A 12,656-nucleotide genomic window follows, 5' to 3' on the forward strand; every position below is an offset into this window, starting at 1 on the left:
TAGTGCCGTCTCGTGTAATTAACTCAATAGTGCTGTCTCATGTAATTAACTCTATAGTGCTCTCGTGTAATTAACTCGATAGTGCTCCCGTGTAATTAACTCGATGGTGCCGTCTCGTGTAATTAACTCGAAAGTGCCGTCTCGTGTAATTTACTCGATAGTGCTGTCTCGTGTAATTAACTCGATAGTGCCGTCTCGTGTAATTTACTCGATAGTGCTCTCGTGTTATTAACTCGATAGTGCCATCTCGTGTAATTAACTCGACAGTGTCGTCTCGTGTAATTAACTCGATAGTGCCGTCTCGTGTAGTTAACTCGAGTGCTCTCGTGTAATTAACTCGATAGTGTCGTCTTGTGTAATTAACTTGATAGTGCTCTCGTGTAATTAACTCGATAGTGCTGTCTCATGTAATTAACTCAATGGTGCCGTCTCGTGTAATTAACGTGATAGTGCTCTCGTGTAATTAACTCAATAGTGCTGTTTCGTGTAATTAACTCGATAGTGCCGTCTCATGTAATTAACTCGATAGTGCTCTCGTGTAATTAACTCGATAGTGCCATCTCATGTAATTAAATCGATAGTGCCGTCTCATGTAATTAACTCGATAGTGCCGTCTCGAGTAATTAACTCGATAGTGCCTACTCGTGTATTTAACTCGATAGTGCTCTCGTGTATTTAACTCGATAGTGCTCTTGTGTAATTAACTCGATAGTGCTCTCGTGTATTTAACTCGATAGTGCTCTCGTGTAATTAACTCGATAGTGCTCTCGTGTATTTCACTCGATAGTGTTCTCGTGTAATTAACTCGACGGTGCTCTCGTGTATTTAACTCGATGGTGCTCTCGTGTAATTAACTCGATAGTGCTCTCGTGTATTTAACTCGATAGTGCTCTCGTGTATTTAACTCGATAGTGCTCTCGTGTAATTAACTCGATAGTGCTCTCGTGTAATTAACTCGATAGTGCTCTCGTGTAATTAACTCGATAGTGCTCTCGTGTATTTAACTCGATAGTGCTCTCGTGTATTTAACTCGATAGTGCTCTCGTGTAATTAACTCGATAGTGCTCTCATGTAATTAACTCGATAGTGCTCTCGTGTATTTAACTCGATAGTGCTCTCGTGTATTTAACTCGATAGTGCTCTCGTGTAATTAACTCGATAGTGCTCTCGTGTAATTAACTCGATAGTGCTCTCGTGTAATTAACTCGATAGTGCTCTCGTGTAATTAACTCGAGTGCTCTCATGTAATTAACTCGACAGTGCTCTTGTGTAATTAACTCGATAGTGCTCTCATGTATTTAACTCGACAGTGCTCTCGTGTAATTAACTCGACAGTGCTCTCATGTATTTAACTCGACAGTGCTCTCGTGTAATTAACTCGACAGTGCTCTCGTGTAATTAACTCGATAGTGTCGTCTCATGTAATTAACTCGATAGTGCCGTCCCTTGTAATTAACTCGACAGTGCTCTCGTGTAATTAACTCGATAGTGCTGTCTCATGTAATTAACTCAATGGTGCCGTCTCGTGTAATTAACGTGATAGTGCTCTCGTGTAATTAACTCGATAGTGCTGTTTCGTGTAATTAACTCGATAGTGCCGTCTCATGTAATTAACTCGATAGTGCTCTCGTGTAATTAACTCGATAGTGCCGTCTCATGTAATTAAATCGATAGTGCCGTCTCATGTAATTAACTCGATAGTGCCATCTCGAGTAATTAACTCGATAGTGCCTACTCGTGTATTTAACTCGATAGTGCTCTCGTGTAATTAACTCGATAGTGCTCTCGTGTAATTAACTCGATAGTGCTCTCGTGTAATTAACTCGATAGTGCTCTCGTGTAATTAACTCGATAGTGCTCTCGTGTAATTAACTCGATAGTGCTCTCGTGTATTTAACTCGATAGTGCTCTCGTGTAATTAACTCGATAGTGCTCTCGTGTAATTAACTCGATAGTGCTCTCGTGTAATTAACTCGATAGTGCTCTCGTGTATTTAACTCGATAGTGCTCTCGTGTATTTAACTCGATAGTGCTCTCGTGTAATTAACTCGATAGTGCTCTCGTGTAATTAACTCGACAGTGCTCTCGTGTAATTAACTCGACAGTGCTCTCGTGTAATTAACTCGACAGTGCTCTCGTGTATTTAACTCGACAGTGCTCTCGTGTAATTAACTCGACAGTGCTCTCGTGTAATTAACTCGACAGTGCTCTCGTGTAATTAACTCGACAGTGCTCTCGTGTATTTAACTCGACAGTGCTCTCGTGTAATTAACTCGATAGTGCTCTCGTGTAATTAACTCGATAGTGCTCTCGTGTATTTAACTCGATAGTGCTCTCGTGTATTTAACTCGATAGTGCTCTCGTGTAATTAACTCGATAGTGCTCTCGTGTATTTAACTCGATAGTGCTCTCATGTAATTAACTCGACAGTGCTCTTGTGTAATTAACTCGACAGTGCTCATGTATTTAACTCGATAGTGCTCTCGTGTAATTAACTCGACAGTGCTCTCGTGTATTTAACTCGATAGTGCTCTCGTGTAATTAACTCGATAGTGCTCTCGTGTAATTAACTCGATAGTGCTCTCGTGTATTTAACTCGATAGTGCTCTCGTGTAATTAACTCGACAGTGCTCTCGTGTAATTAACTCGACAGTGCTCTCGTGTAATTAACTCGACAGTGCTCTCGTGTAATTAACTCGACAGTGCTCTCGTGTAATTAACTCGACAGTGCTCTCGTGTAATTAACTCGACAGTGCTCTCGTGTAATTAACTCGACAGTGCTCTCGTGTAATTAACTCGACAGTGCTCTCGTGTAATTAACTCGACAGTGCTCTCGTGTAATTAACTCGACAGTGCTCTCCATGAAACCTAAGAAATGCAATGCTGAAAAAGTTAGAATTGTGAACAGAAATGAAATGGATTTTCTTGTGACCTCATTCCGACCCGCAGCTGTGCTTAAATTCTACTGACTGTTCTTTCTGTCTATTCATAGCACTGTGAAAGTGAATCTCTTCAACATCACCTACATGCAGCTCCAGGAATTGGTAAGAATGAATTCAGTCAAGCCAACACCTGCCCACCCATCCCAGGTAGTAAATAAGGCCGTTTGCATCTGTGATAATGGTCTTTTTCAGGGGCCACGAGAGAATATAGGAACACTTGGATTGGTACCCTAACAAGAATATTTATCAAAGGCACTAGATGAATTCTTGACCCCTCACTTAACTTTTCATCAAGGAACCGTTTTGGGATTACCACCCAATCTATGTATGAGAAATAATAATGACTAAATTTGGTTAGGTGAACACTCTTACATCAACCAGTTCAGATTCATTTATACTTTACACTACTAACCTCCCATTAGGACCTGCACAAGCCACTGAGTGAATGATTTTTTGCCAAATCATTGATATAGTCATGGACTAACAATTGCTGATCATAATTAGTAGCGATTGAATTTAAAGAATGACTACGCAAATTGTTTTGTAGAAAGGGTTAAATTATGGAAAGACTAACGGAGGCTACAAAGGCATTGCGGTTCTGTCACGGTCATAATCACCATTAGCGGGCTTGCCAATTATAAATTTGATAATTAAGATTATTGTCTGAGATTGATATAAATTGGTGAGATTAATTTTAGGATTAGACTCCTTAGATAGCCAGCAGATTAACTGCATCAGATAGTCAGTCTACGGAATAGATTAAGGTCTATATGCTTGTAGTTTGTAATGTTTTGAGAACTTATGCAACTTCATCCTGGCAAGGTTGAGCTGGTTGCCTCGGCTTCCTCTAGGACAGTGGTGGACCTTCAAGGGATGTCAGTGTGATGACCCTCTGTCTGTGGAGGTGCTATCCATTCCTGATGAATCCTCTGCTCCTGGGTATATTCACAATCCGCACCGGTCGTTCAAAATTCTCATCCTTGTTTTCAAATTCCTCCATGGCCTCGCCCCTTCCTATCTCTGTAATCTCCTTCAGCCCCACAACCCCCCTCCGCTCCACCCCCGCCGAGATATCTGCGCTCCTCTAATTCTGCCCTCTTGAGCATCCCTGATTATAATCGCTCAACCTTTGGTGGCCGTGCCTTCTGTTGCCTAGGCCCTAAGCTCTGGAATTCCCTCCCTAAATCTGTCCGCCTCGCTACCTCTCTTTCCTCCTTTAAGACGCTCCTTAAAACCTACCTCTTTGAGTAAGCTTTTGGTCACCTGTCCTAATTTATCCTTATGTGGATTGGTGTCAAATTTTTTGTCTTAAAAAATACTCCTGTGCAGCGCCCTGGGACGTTTTACTACGTTAAAGGTGCTATATAAATACAAGTTGTTGTTGTTGTAACTGTATCTGGACCAGCTGGCTTAAATCTCACCTCCCTCGATAACAGGGAAGCTAGGCGGCACTCTCACATTGGCCTGAATCTGGCTAGTACAGCTGTACAATTTTATCTTCTGTAACCTTCTCTCTCTCTGCCCTGTCGAAGGATAAGGGCTGAGTTGCCTGGAGATGCCCTTTCCTCCATTTACAGAGACACCTTTCTACACACTAGACCAGTGTTGTCCAATAGAACACGGTGACATAGTGGTCCAACAGCACGGTGGCATAGTGGTTAGCACTGTTGCCTCACAGCGCCAGGGACCCGGGTTCGAATCCGGCCTCGGGTGACTGTCTGTGTGGAGTTTGCACATTCTCCCCGTGTTTGCGTGGGTTTCCTCCGGGTGCTCCGGTTTCCTCCCACAGTCCAAAGATGTGCGGGTTAGGATGATTGGCTATGATAAATTGACCCTTAGTGTTAGGGGGATTAAATACGTGGGGTTACGGGGATAGGGGGGGATCGGGTGGGATATGTGTCGGTGCAGGCTCGATGGGCCGAAATGGCCTCTATCTGCACTGTGGGGTTTCTGTGAAATTTCTGTGAAAAAATCACTGACCAGCCACAGATGTGGCTACGGCGACGCTGTTTAAGCCACTAATTTTAGTACTCATACAATACAGGTAAATGAACTTTACATGATGGGTATATTTACTTAACAAATATTTTCCACCATTCAGTAAACAAGGGAGTAAAGCACAACGACCAAAAACACTCGCACACTCTGGTCTCACCATTTTATCAACAAACGCACAAATAGTTTAAAGTTCACATCTGTACACGAAGGAGTATTGTGATCACAGACCCAACAATGTTGTCTATTACTCAATTCACCCCACAAATGAAGCGCACAAATCTTCAAATTCAATTTGGTCCTTCTCGCTATCCACCTGCCAAATCCCCCTGCACCTGATTTACATACTGTACATTAAAATGAAGGTAGGGCTAGGGTCATGGCCTGCAGCCCATCATTTCCGAGTTATATGGTTGCAATTCACTGGGGGTAAAGATGAACGAGAGATATAAAGCACACCTATTGCCAGGATCAGCTGAGACAGTAATTAGGGGTTTCTCAGCCTGAGAGTTTGAGTAGTGATTCTCGGAGCTGGGAATGACTTTTTGGAGCGATTTTTGCTTTAAGCCTTCTGCCTGCCTCTGGGGATGTGTGATCAGCAAGAGATTTTGACTTCCCACTCCCCCCACAGTGAGAGCATCTCCGGAACAACAACTTGCAGTTGTGCAACGCCGTTAACGTAGAAAAACATCCCAAGGCGCTTCACAGAGGTGTGATTAGACAGAAATGGATGCCGAGCCAAAAAAGGCGGTATTAAGAATGGGAACTTGGTTAAAGAGGTGTGACATGAATCAGTCATTCATGAAAGAAAGACTTATGAAATAATACTGAGCGGCCTGCGGGTGGCGCTGTCCAGGGAGAGTATAAATACTCGGGCACGGGCCCAGCTTGCACAGGACATTCTTTAACAGGAACTAGTGAAGGACACAACTAGACCTCCATGTTGTAAAACTTTGTTTAACGCTTAGACCAAGTGCCTAGTAGTTTTCTTACGTCAAGGTGTATTTTAAGGAGGGTCTTAAGGAGAAGATGGAGGTGTAGAAGTGGGTGGAATTTAGGGAGGGAATTCCAGAGTGTGAGATCTAGATGGTTGAAGGCACACTGTCAAGGGGTTGGGGGGGGGGGGGGGGCGGGGGGTGGACAAGAGGCCAGAGTCGGACGAATAAAGTGTTAGAACACTCACATCAATTTGCAAGGGTCAACCCCCACAACAGAAAGGGCTTCCACTACCTGAATGTACAGACTGTGTGTGATGACAGTCAATGCGAGGTTTGCTGGGTTGTCATGATACATTCATCCTTTGGCATTTGCCAGTGCCTGAGCTCCTCAAAGAAGGAAATCATGTCAACGGATTGCTTCCATGGATGATGAGTTGGGTAAACAGTAGCAGAGGAGTGCCACAACAAGGCATGTGCTTCTACCAGCGTGGTCACTGAGAGGACAATTGGGATGTTAAAGGGGTGCTTTCACTGCCTTGACAGGACAGGAGAGACTCTGCAGTATGCTCCAGCTCACGTGTACTGTATAGCTATAGCCTGCTGTACCCTTACTATCTAATTCTCCCCAGTTGCAAGTATCTGAGCTGGTGCATGAGAGGAAGACAGCGAGTGATACAGGGAGTGAGATGGTGGGGGTTGTGATAGAGGAAGAAGGGGCATGATGGAGGCCCAGGCCCAGGGACTCATGGACGGGCTTGGCCTTCACATCCTCCTTGGCAATGTCATCCTCCTGGTCCGCAAGGACAATTTTCCTTTTTTCATGCTCTTCTTCATTGTCATTTTCCCCCTCGTCTGCCCTCCGTTGCTGTGATGGATCTGCAGGAAAGCTAACAATTGGTGAGCATAACCTCCTTGGTAGTAAGGAGGCAGAGAAGAAGGTGGAAGCTTCTAGCTCGATGCTACTCCGCAGGGAGGCCATGGCGACTGTGGGCATCACTAACCTGGTGCCAGCACAGTGCCACTAACCTCACCATCCCCCACTGCTGTAACAGAATGCCTCCCCAGCAACCCCACACCTGCACCTTGTAGGAGGTGGACTCCCTAAAGTCAGGGATTCCCCCTCTGACCCCTTACCTCTCTCAGACATTATGCGCAAATTTCAGTGAATTCGGTGAAGACTAGCAACTGAGGGATGTTGCCCAGGTGGCATCGGACAGCTGATGTTAGAGAAAAAAGGAAAGAACTTACATTTATATAGCGCCTTTCATGACCTCAAACAGCTGTACAGCCAATGAAGTACTTTTGAAATGTAGTCATTGTTGTAATGTAGGAAATGTAGCAGCCAATTTGTGCACAGCAAGGTCCCACAAACATCAACATGATAATGACCAGATAATCTGTTTTAACGGTGTTGGTTGAGGGATAAATATTGGCCAGGACATCGGGGAGAACTCCTCTGCACTTCTTCCAATAGTGCCGTGGGATGTTTTACATCCACCTGAGAGGGCTAGGTTTAACGTTTCATCCAAAGAACAGCACCTCCAGCACCTTCTCAGCACTGCACTGAAGTGTCAGCCTGGATTTTGTACTTAAGTCCCTGGAGTGGGACTTGAACCCACAACCTTGTGACTCAGAGGCGAGGGTGCTGCCAACTGAGCCACAGCTGACACCTGGACCTGATGGTATCACCCTGTTAAAGTGGAGCAAGGGGGTATTAAGGTTCCAGGTCCGTGCTGTTGGAGGAGATGCGGACACATACTGTGAGATTCTAAGTCAGTGACTCTCATAGACAGACGGTGTTAGTTGCAGCCTTTCTAAGGTTTCACATCCTTCCTAAAGTGCGGTGCCCAGAATTGGACACAATACTCCAGTTGAGGCCGAACCAGTGTTTTGTAAAGGTTCACCATAACTTCCTTGCTTTTGTACTCAATGCCTCTATTTATAAAGCCCAGGATCCCGTATGCCTTTTTAACCACTTTCTCAGCCTGCCCTGCCACCTTCAACGATTTGTGCACATATACCCCCAGGTCTCTCTGTTTCTGCATCCCCTTTAGAATTGTACCCTTTAGTTTCTATTGCCTCTCCTCATTCTTCCTACCAAAATGTATCACTTCGCACTTCTCTGCGTTAAATTTCATCTGCCACATGTCCGCCCATTCCACCAGCCTGTCTATGTCCTCCTGAAGTCTATCACTCTCCTCCTCACTGTTCACTATACTTCCAAGTTTTGTGTCATCTGCAAATTTTGAAATTGTGCCCTGCACATCCAAGTCCAAGTCATTAATATATATCAGGAAAAGCAGTGGTCCTAGTACCAACCCCTGGGGAACACCACTGTATACCTTCCTCCAGTCTGAAAAACAACCGTTCACCACTACTCTCTGTTTCCTGTCACTTAGCCAATTTTGTATCCATGCTGCCACTGTCCCTTTCATTCCATGGGCTTCAACTTTGCTGGCCAGCCTATTATGTGGCACTTTATCAAACGCCTTTTGGAAGTTTATGTACACTACATCAACCGCATTGCCCTCATCAATCCTCTTTCTGTTACCTCATCAAAAAACTCAAATCAAGTTAGTTAAACACGATTTTCCTTTAACAAATCCGTGCTGGCTTTCCCTAATTAATCCACACTTGTCAAAGTGACTATTAATTTTATCCCTGATTATCGATTCTAAAAGCTTCCCTACTACCGACGTTAAACTGACTGGCCTGCAGTTGCTGGGTTTATCCTGACACCCTTTTTTGAACATTTGCAATTCTCCAGTCCTCTGGCACCTTCCCCGTATCTAAGGAGGATTGGAAGATTATGGCCAGTACCGTCGCAATTTCCACCCATACCTCCCTCAGCATCCGAGGATGCATCCCATCCGGTCCTGGTGACTTATCTACTTTAAGTCCAGACAGCCTTTCTAGTACCTCCTCTTTATCAATTTTTATCCCATCCAGTATCTCCACTACCTCCTCTTTCCCTATGTCTATGGCAGCATCTTCTTCCTTGGTGAAGACAGATGCAAAGTACTCATTTAGTACCTCAGCCATGCCCTCTGCCTCCATGCGTAGGTCTCCTTTTTGGTCCCTAATCAGCCCCACCCCTCCTCTTACGACCCGTTTACTATTTATATGCCGATAGAAGACTTTTGGATTCTCTTTTATGTTAGCTGCCAATCTATTCTCATACTCCCAATTTGCCCCTCTTATTTCCTTTTTCACTTCCCCGCTGAACTTTCTATATTCAGCCTGTTTCTCACTTGTATTCTCAACCTGACATCTGTCATACGCTCCCTTTTTCTGCTTCATCTTACTCTCTCTTTTGTCATCCAGGAAGCTCTGACTTTAGTTGCCCTACCTTTCTCCCTCGTGGGAATGTACCTCAACTGTACCCGAACCATCTCCTCTTTAAAGGCAGCCCATTGTTCTATTACAGTTTTGCCTGACAATCTTTGATTCCAATTTACCCGGGCCAGATCAGTTCTCAACCCGCTGAAATTGGCCTTCCTCCAATTAAGTTTTTTTACTCTAGATTGCTCCCTGTCCTTTTCCATAGCTAATCTAAACCTTATGATACTAAGATCACTGTTCCCTTAATGTTCCCCTACTGACACTTGCTCCACTTGACCCACCTCATTCCCCAGAACCAAATCCAGCAATGCCCCCTTCCTCGTTGGGCCGGAAATGTACTGATCAAGAAAGTTCTCCTGAACACACTTCAGAAATTTTCCCCCCTCCCTCTGCCCTTTACACTAATACTATCCCAGTCTATATTAAGATAGTTGAAGTCCCCCATTATCACTATATAGTTCTTGCATTTCTCTAAGTTCTCTGCAAATTTGCTCCTCTATATCCTTCTCACCAGTTGGCGGCCTACAGAATACACCTAGTAGTGTAATGGCACCTCTATTGTTTCTTAACTCTAACCAAATAGATTCTGTCCTTGACCCCTCCAGGTCATCCTCTCTCTCTCCAGCACTGTAATATCCTCCTTAATCAATACTGCCACCCCACCTCCTTTCCTTTCTTCTCTATCTTTACTGAACACCTTATATCCAGGAATATTTAGTACCCAATGCTGCCCTTTTTCGAGCCAGGTCTCCATTATCGCCACAACATCATATTCCCATGTGACCATTTGCACCTGCAGCTCACCAACCTTATTTGCCATGCTTTGTGCGTTTACACACATGCACTGTAGACTGTCTTGTATTCTCTCTTAGTCTGACCCCACCTAATAAAGTACTATTTCTTACTCTATCTGTCTCTCCCAATCCTTTATGCACCTTGTTTCTTATGCTACATCCTGGTGCCCATTCCCTTGAGCAGAGAAGTTTAAGGGATGATCTAATTGAGATGTTTAAGATGATTAAAGGAGTTAATATGGTAGATAGAGAGAAACTATTTTCTCTGGTAGGAGAATCCAGAACAAGGAGGCATAAACTTAAAATTAGAGCTAGGCCGTTCAGGGGTGATGTCAGGAAGCACTTCTTCACACAATGGGTAGTGGAAATCTGGAACTCTCTCCCTAAAAAGCTGTTGAGGCTAAGAGTCAATTGAAAATTTTAAAACTGAGATTGATAGATCTTTGTTAGGCAAGTGTATTAAGGGATACAGAATCAAGGTGGGTAAATGGAGTTGAGATATTGATCAGCCATGATCTAAGTGAATGGCACAACAGGCTTGAGGGGGCTGAATGGTCTACTTCTGTTCCTAGGACAAAAACCACTGCTTGGCGTTGCACTGAGCCATACAGACCAAAGGATTTAGGTTTTAGTTCAGGTCTGTGTTGAGTTGGCTGGTCTCTGATGAAGCAGCAGTTGAGTCCAACTGACCTCAAGACCCCGGGCTAGGGCAAAGTAACAAGATCCGGCAGGGTGCCCGCTCCTGATCACTATCACTATCTGCATCTGTGGATGTTGAGTGAAGATAGGAATGGGCCTGTCTGTTATGACTCACGGTTGAATACTGCTGACATTTCGTCTAGGCTCACTAGTGAGCAACGGCCACTTTAGAGGAGGTTTTGGAGGCTACTTGTGTCCATACAACTGTCCGTCAGCAAGAGTCAGCACTTCAGGAGAAGAGGGGACAAAAGGGAAGAGAATTGGCACAAAAAATGAAGCTGTGCCTCACCTTATTTGGGTCTTTAATATTATCTGCTTATCTCCAGGTTGCTGAGGATCTCCGGGAACAAGTGATAAGTATTGGAGGTGGCAAGTCCAAGGCAATTGTTGAGGGTCTATTCCAGCTCTACCAGAAGCTCAAACAGCTAATGCATCAACAAATTTATTTATCACCGGAGTAAGTACAGCAGTGCATCTGCAGCACATGTATATGCACAGAGGGTACTCATAGTGACTCACATATACTCATGAGGTGTACCAGCAATTCAGATCTATCTACTCATGTAGTCTGGTACACATGTACTCATGCAATCTACCAATTCACAGGTACTCATGCAGTGTACTTCTGACATACATGTAATCACGTAGCCCACCTCCAACAAATGTATGTATACTCAGTGTACTTCCAACACATATGCATCACTATACCTTTGATACGCTTATCCTATACTAAGATAGTGCATCATCAGCATACATTTGCTTACACTGTACATCTGACATGTATACTGTACTTAGTGTGCTGCCAATACACAGGTACTGTGCTCAAATACATTCTTATACAGTGTATCGCCGTTGTACATGTCCTTACAGTAGTGTAATGGTTATGTTACTGGACTAGTAATCCAGAGGTCTGGACTAATAATCCAGTAGAACGAGAGTTCAAGTCCCACCGTGGCATTTAAAAATCTGGAAATAATCTGCTGGTATCAGTAAAAGTGACCATGAGGTTGTCAGATTGTCTTAAAATCCATTTAGGGACATAAACCTGCCATTCTTACCTGTTCACACCAACGTGGTTGACTCTTAACTGTCCTCTGAAGGGACCTAGCAAGTCACCCCAGGGCAATTCGGGATGGGCAATAAATGCTGGCCTTGCCAGCAACATCCACATCCCAAGAATGAATAATTTAAAAAAGCTCAGCTACTCTGGGGCAGTGTTAGCAACATGGACAATTGTCCCTGGTCACCTCTACTACTGTGAAGTTGTCCGTTGACCATCCCGTCCAAAATCTATCAAACCTCCCAATTAGTGACCAAAACTGCTGTTTCTGGCATCACTGTGCTTCAGCCCACTGTGTATAAACATCACATTGAAGGTTGGTTCCCTGTGTTTTTCCAGAGACAGCCCTCTTCCATTGAATGACTTCCACACATGGTTCAGTGAACCTTTACCCAAGTGGTTACAGATGGTGTACAACAATACGGTGGAGATGGTCCAGCGGGCTGTGAAGAAAGACCAGGTATTACAATCCTGGAGTAAATAACTTGGTTATTGCTTTGTGTATGTGGGTGTGTGCGTGTGGGGATGATCCAGTTAACATCAGTCAGTGTTGTTTACTTCAGAAAAACAACGAAGAAATGGTGACAGGATAGTATACCATTGGGGACTGGGTGGGTTATTGGGCTTTCACCTTTGAGAACTGGGTTTGACTCCAACTCAAATGGGAAGGAAGTCTGCTGTGCTTGCTGGCTATAAGGGCTTTGTGTGAGATGGGTATGGGAAGTCTCCTTGTGGGCACTGGCCCACAGAAGTACATATATAGAATCTATACAGCACAGAAATAGGTCATTCGGCACAACTGGTCTGTGCTGGTGTTTATACTCCACATGTGCCTTCTCCCACTCTAATTTATCTATTCTAACCGTGCTCCCATATTCCTCTGTTC

General features: G+C 44.2%; 1 protein-coding gene across 1 annotated transcript in view; it reads left to right on the forward strand.

Annotated features, from left to right (window-relative positions):
* LOC147102600 (protein unc-13 homolog D-like) overlaps positions 1-12,656 on the forward strand; it is an 81,222-nt gene that overhangs the window by 25,721 nt on the left and 42,845 nt on the right. Inside the window, exons 4-6 of the mRNA XM_085963255.1 lie at positions 2,993-3,044; positions 11,037-11,167; positions 12,110-12,230. Of these exons, the coding sequence (XP_085819381.1) occupies positions 2,993-3,044; positions 11,037-11,167; positions 12,110-12,230 (304 nt within the window). The remainder of the gene's footprint in view (positions 1-2,992; positions 3,045-11,036; positions 11,168-12,109; positions 12,231-12,656) is intronic.

This window comes from Somniosus microcephalus, chromosome 21, assembly GCF_052327205.1.
Source record: "Somniosus microcephalus isolate GS21.2 chromosome 21, FLI_Smic_1.0, whole genome shotgun sequence".
Lineage (NCBI taxonomy): Eukaryota > Metazoa > Chordata > Chondrichthyes > Squaliformes > Somniosidae > Somniosus > Somniosus microcephalus.